General features: G+C 45.8%; 1 protein-coding gene across 1 annotated transcript in view; it reads right to left on the bottom strand.

Moving 5' to 3' along the window:
• Positions 1 to 5,323: 5,323 nt before the first annotated feature.
• Positions 5,324 to 7,088, bottom strand: part of SLC24A4 (solute carrier family 24 member 4) — a 137,206-nt gene continuing 135,441 nt past the window's right edge. The window contains exon 17 of the mRNA XM_040333705.1: positions 5,324 to 5,905. Within this exon, the coding sequence (XP_040189639.1) occupies positions 5,753 to 5,905 (153 nt within the window). The 3' untranslated portion in view covers positions 5,324 to 5,752. The remainder of the gene's footprint in view (positions 5,906 to 7,088) is intronic.

Here is a 7,088-nt window from a genome sequence, read left to right as displayed (position 1 = left end):
TCAGTGCTTCCTCATCAGTGTTACCTATTAGTGCCACCTACCAAAGCCCATCAGTGGTGCCAATCAGTGCTTCCTCATCAGTGTTACCTATTAGTGCCACCTACCAAAGCCCATCAGTGGTGCCAATCAGTCCTTCCTCATCAGTGTCACCTGTCAGTGCCGCCTATTAGTGCCCATCAGTGCCACCTACCAATGCCCATCAGTGCTGCCAATCAGTGCTTCCTCATCAGTGTCACCTATCAGTTCCACCTACCAATGCCAGTGCTGCCAATCAGTGCTTCCTTATCAGTGTCACCTGTCAGTGCTGCCTATCAGTGCCCACCAGTGCCGCCTACCAATGCCCATCAGTTCTGCCAATCAGTGCTTCTTCATCAGTGTCACCTGTCAGTGCTGCCTATCAGTGCCGCCTACCAGTGCCCATCAGTGCCGAGCGTCCCTGGAAATGAGTTCTTGGTGTTGGCCAATCTTTATTGCGGCAGACAAAGTGACAATTGTGCAATCATTGTGGTAAGCCTGTGATGTCATCCGGCAGACGCGGAGGAAAGGAACGCGGTCTAACATTATCACATTGTAAAGTGGATCTAAACCCCAATTATTTTTTTTTGGGCAAGTTTAACATTATGGGGGTTGATTTACTAAAAATGGGGGCAGCTCTGCATAGGAACCAATCAGCTTCCAGGTTTTATTGTCAAAGCCTAACTACTGGACCTCCGGAAGATTTACCCCCTTCGAGACCAGGCCATTTTTTGCGATACCGCACTGTGTTGCTTTAACTGACAATTGCGCGGTTGTGCGACGTTGTACCCAAATGAAATTTCTGTCCTTTTTTTCACACAAATAGAGCTTTCTTTTGTTGGATTTTCATCACGTCTCCGGTTTTTATTTTGTACGCTATAAACAAAAAAAATACCAACAATTAAAAAAAATATATATATATATTTTTTTTACTTTCTGCTATAAAATAAATCCAATAAAAAAATCGCATAACACGCACCTTTACTTTAAAATTTTAAATAAAGGACTGTGAAGCAAAATAAGAGTCAGTGCCCATCTGCTGACCCCCAATTGTCAGGAATGCAGCGCCCACCATAGCCAGGAATGCAGCGCCCACCATAGCCAGGAATGCACTCACCATTGCCAGGAATGCACTCACCATTGCCAGGAATGCACTCAACATTGCCAGGAATGCAGCACTGACCATTGCCAGGAATGCACTCATCTTCTGTTTACACGGCGGCCTCTTTCATAGAAAGTCCCGCCTCCTTTGATGGACAGAACCAGTCGTCCAATGGCAGCGCCGGAGATGGGACTTCCTATTACAGAGGCTGTCGTGTAAACAGGAAATACTCCCCCTGTGTGCACGGCACTCCTCCCGCCTCCTCCCAGACAGCCTATATATCTTTTGTGGCCCCGGGCGCTGGGAGATCGTCGGGGGCCACAAAAGATATATGGGCTAGATTCAGCAAAGAATTACGCCGGCGTATCCATAGATACGCCGCGTAAATTCAAAGCTGCGCCGGCGTATCTACTTTCTGTATTTAGAAAGCTAGATACGCCGACATTAGCCTAAGATCCGACTGGCGTAATTCTATTACGCCGTCGTATCTTAGGGTGCATTCTTACGCTGGCCGCTAGGTGGCGCTTCCGTTGTTTTCGGCGTAGAATATGCAAATGACCTAGTTACGTCGATTCACAAACGTACGTGCGCCCGGCGTTCGTTTTTTTACGTCGTTTGCAATAGGCTTTTTCGGCGTAACGTTGTGCCTGCTTCTATGAGGCGCACTCAATGTTAAGTATGGACGTCGTTCCCGCTTTTTTTTCTTGAATTTTTTACGTCGTTTGCGTAAGTCGTTCGCGAATAGGGCTGGACGTAATTTACGTTCAAGTCGAAACCAATGACGTCCTTGCGACGTCATTTGGATCAATGCACACTGGGATAAGTACACGGACGCATGCGCCGTTCGTACAAAATGTCAATCACGTCAGGTCAACACACATTAAAAAAACATGCCCCCCCCCTTACACATTTGAATTACGCGCGCTTACGCCGGCCCCATTTACGCTACGCCGCCGCAACTTACGGAGCAAGTGCTTTGTGAATACTGCACTTGCTCCTGTAAGTTGCGGCGGCTTAGCGTAAATACGATACGCTGCGCCGCCGTTAGATTGCGCGCCCCTACCTGAATCTAGCCCATATATGTTTAGATAACCAGGTGAGCCGCTCAAAACCGAACCGGACCGCGGGCCGGACTTTGGACATGCCTGCAATAGAGCATCTTTGGGATGTGATGGTATCAGGTCACTATGGAGCAAAATCTCTGAGCAACTTTTCCAACACCTTGTTGTAAATATGACACCAAGAATGAAGGCAAAAGGGGGGTCCTTATTAGGTCCCCCTTGCTAGTCCCGGGTTGGACCCCCTTTTGTCTTCATTCTTGGTGGAATAGATACAACAAGGTGTTGGAAACATTCCTCAGAGATTTTGCTCCATAGTGACATTACAATATATGTATATAAAAAAAATTCTGTATACATATATACAGAAAAGTAGCACAAAACTGTAATGTCAAATAGAAGCATAAAAGGAAATTGTGCAATAGTGAAAGTATATTTTTAAATGCTAGAAACCTTACTTTCAATATCAAGATAACCCGCCGTGGTGAGAGTCGTGCATTGCTCACTCTTGTGGTGCTTTATCGACAGTCCCCTCCTTTTAACTTCTTCAGACTCGGGCCATAGTAAAAAGATGGCCACAAGGTGGCTCTACAATGCCGGGAGGCCGTCTTTTTACGGCCTCGGGTCCTCCGGCCACTGGGGGGCGCGCGCGTGCCCGGCCGCGATGTCCGCCAGGTACCCGCGATTGCCAGTGACAGAGCCAGGGACATGGATCCCTGTGTGTAAACACAGACTTCCACGTCCTGTCAGGGAGAGAGGAGACCGATGGTGTGTCCCTTGTACATAGGGACACAGCATCGGTGACACCTCCCCCAGTCAGTCCTCCTCCCCCCACAGTAAGAATCACTCCCATGGTACACATTTAACCCCTTCCCCGCCCCCTAGTGTTAACCCCTTCCCTGCCAGTCACATTTATACAGTAATCAGTGCATATTTATAGCACTGTTCGCTGTATAAATGTGAATGGTCCTAAAAATGTGTCAGATGTGTCCGAAGTAATATCACAGTCCTGACAAAAATCGCAGATCACCGCCATTACTAGTTAAAAAAAAAAAAAAATGTCAGAATTCTATCCCCTATTTTGTAGGCGCTATAACTTTTGCGCAAACCAATCACTATACGCTTATTGCGTTTTTTTTTTTTTTTACAAAAAATATGCAGAAGAATACATATCGGACTAAACTGAGAAAAAAAAAGTTTTTTTTTAACCACTTAAGAACCACTTCACGCCGATATAGGTCGGCAGAATGGCATGGCTGGGCACAATCATGTACCTGTACGTGATTCCTTAACCACTTCTGGACCGCCGCATGTACATATACGTCAGCAGAATGGCATGGACAGGCACATTGGCGTACCTGTACGTCCCTGCCTAGACGTGGGTCCGATCGGGACCCCCCCCCCCCGTACATGCGGCGGTTCCCGTGGCTTCAGGAGCGATCCGGGACGAGGGCGTGGCTATTCGTTTCTAGCTGCCCCCTCGCGATCGCTCCCCGGAGCTGAAGAACGGGGAGAGCCGTATGTAAACACGGCTTCCCCGTGCTTTACTATGGCGCTGCATCGATCGAGTGATCCCTTTTATAGGGAGACTCGATCGATGACGTCAGACCTACAGCCACACCCCCCTACAGTTGTAAACACACACTAGGTGAAACATAACTCCTTCAGCGCCCCCTTGTGGTTAACTCCCAAACTGCAACTGTCATTTTCACAATAAACAATGCAATTTAAATGCATTTTTTGCTGTGAAAATGACAATGGTCCCAAAAATGTGTCAAAATTGTCCGAAGTGTCCGCCATAATGTCGCAGTCATGAAAAAAATCGCTGATCACTGCCATTAGTAGTAAAAAAAATAAAAATAATAAAACTATCCCCTATTTTGTAAATGCTTAAAATTTTGCGCAAACCAATCGATAAACGCTTATTGCGATTTTTTTTACCAAAAATCGGTAGAAGAATACGTATCGGCCTAAACTGAGGAAAAAAAATAAATTTATATATGTTTTTGGGGGATATTTATTATAGCAAAAACGAAAAAATATTGAATTTTTTTCAAAATTGTCGCTCTATTTTTGTTTATAGCGCAAAAAATAAAAACCGCAGAGGTGATCAAATACCACCAAAAGAAAGCTCTATTTGTGGGGAAAAAAGGACGCCAATTTTGTTTGGGAGCCACGTCGCACGACCGCGCAATTGTCTGTTAAAGCGACGCAGTGCTGAATTGTAAAAACCCCTTGGGTCATTTAGCAGCATATTGGTCCGTTCCTTAAGTGGATAAGCCCAGGCGTGGGGTCGCGAGCGCGCCGGCATGCTCGCGACCTGGTCTGAAGCTCCGTGACCGCACCTGCGGACCCAAACGCCGCCGGTGTCCTCCCATCAGAACAGAGGCCCCCCCTCCCCATCACAACAGAGGTTTTGGTAGAAAAAGGGTAAGGAAGTCCCATTGTGTATTTATCCAGAATAAATGAACAATAAAAAGTGGAGTTCCGCTATAAAGAGACCCCCCCTGTTTTTTTTAGAACTACGCCACTCACAAAATGACACAAATTCTTCTTTTTAAATACATACACATTTTATATTATATTGTGCATCGAAATAAACATTCCTTTTTTATATAGATATATTCTTATCAAATATTCTCTTCTTTTTTTTTTATACAATCACAGATACAAATAAACTTCTTTGAAATAAATCTTTGTAGTCTTTGCATTCCTGAATGTGCATTCCATTGCAGCTCCCGGAGGGGGCGATATAGTTTCAGTATAGTTCTATAAAAGACAAAAAAAAAAAAAAAAATGAGCTTTGTACTTTATGACCTCAGAGCGCCGAATACGATTCATGAGCATCGTCCAAATCCCATTTCATATCAGCCACTTTATAAACCGTCTTTAAAAAAATAAGTGTCCACTCGACTTTCTAGATTATAGAAACAAATTTGCTTTAAAAAAAAAAAGTTTTTTCGTCCAACTGTGCTTCCTCAAGCTTACAGGCTCCAAGACTCCTAGAAAAGATGGATCGTCTTGCATTGTGCTCTATAGTTTTCGAATAAAGTTCCTTTTTGATCCATAAAAAGTCAGTGCTCCATAGCAATGCAGTCATAAAGATTTCACCTGTACAGGTATATTTCATTATAGTTGTATTAAATGTTTTTGTTTTTTTCTGTACATTATGGTACGGCAAAATGAAACCTCTTTTTGTCGGCATCCTTCAAGTGGCCATATAGAATAATTTGGAAGTTTCGGTAAAGACGTTTCTGTATATTTTGGAATACCTGTATGAAAGTTTTACACTATACAAAATAAAGCAGCATCACTCGACACCTCTCCGGAAGACGCTAAACCTCGACCGTACGTTTTTTTTGTTTTCAGGTCGCCTATGACCCCGGCGCTGGGTTCACACGGCAAAGTAAGATTTAAAGCATCCTTTTACATTCGGATAAGAAGTGAGGCTCGCCAGGCTCGTGCAGCGGATCAGGAACGGTGTCGGTTTTTTCCCTCAGAGTCTCAGGAACGGTTCGCCTCGCTAGTGGACAACGAAGGTTTTTTATCTGGGTCTACGAGCTACGGGGAGCACCGGTCAAAAGTCGTCCTGACACATTGGCAAGTTGACGAAGGTGAAGACGTTGTATTCGATGAGCACGGAGAAACACAGGAAGATGACGTACAGGATGAGCGTGTAGCATCCCAGCCTCTTGTCCAGTTTCCAGTTGTTGACATGCACGCCGATCACCTGAAACGGGATGGAGAAACAATTGTAATGGTATTTAATGATATTTAACATTTTGTTAGCCCACCCCCAACCAACTGATACACCCACTCCACCTGTACAAGCCCTTGGAAATATCCTGTGCTTCCCAGTATGGAGGAGCATGGCACTATCTTCCTGGTATAGGGAGCATGTGACCTTTTTTCCAGTATGGAGGAGCATGTGACTGGTATTGGTATGCATGTGACCTTCTTTCCAGTATGGAGGAGCATGTGACTGGTATTGGTATGCATGTGACCTTCTTTCCAGTATGAAGGAGCATGTGACTGGTATTGGTATGCATGTGACCTTCTTTCCAGTATGGAGGAGCATGTGACTGGTATTGGTATGCATGTGACCTTCTTCCAAGTATGGGGGAGCATGCGACTGGTATTGGTATGCATGTGACCTTCTTCCAAGTATGGGGGAGCATGCAACATTCTTTCCCGGCAAAATAATGGGGCATGTGATCGGCATGGGGGAGAATATGACCTCCTTGCAGATATGGGGAAGCATATCACCAGTATGAGGGAGCATGTGACCTCCTTCCCGGTATGGGGGAGCATGTGACCTCCTTCCCAGTATGAGGGAGCATGTGACCTCCTTCCCGGTATGGGGCAGCATGTGACCTCCTTCCTGGTATGGGGAGCATGTGAACAGTATGGGGAAGCATGTGACCAGTGTGGGGGTGCATGTGACCTCCCTCCTGGTATGGGGGAGCATGTGACCAGTATGGGGAGAATGTGACCTCCTTCCTAGTATAGGGGAGCATGTGACCAGTTTGAAGGATCACGTGACCTCCTTGCCGGTATGGTGGAGCATGTGTCCTCCTTTCTGGTATAGGGCATGTGACCAGTGTGGGGGTGCATGTGACCTCCCTCCTGGTATGGGGGAGCATGTGGCCTCATTCCTGGTATGGGGGAGCATGTGACCAGTATGGGGGAGCATGTAACTGGTATTAGTGAGCATGTGACCTTCTTCCCAGTATGGGTGAAAATGTGACCTCCTTCCATGTATGGAGAAGCATATCACTGGTATGAGGGAGCTTGTGACCTCCTTCCCGGTATTGGGGAGATAAAAGTGTGTATACGGGCACTCTGAGTACCAGACCAAGCAGATATCAGTCTATGTAGAAATAGAAGAGGGTCTTCCCGTTATGGGGGAGCAT

The sequence above is a fragment of the Rana temporaria genome, chromosome 13, assembly GCF_905171775.1.
Source record: "Rana temporaria chromosome 13, aRanTem1.1, whole genome shotgun sequence".
Lineage (NCBI taxonomy): Eukaryota > Metazoa > Chordata > Amphibia > Anura > Ranidae > Rana > Rana temporaria.
Note: the sequence above shows the minus strand (reverse complement) of the source record. Positions and strands in the feature narration are given on the sequence as shown.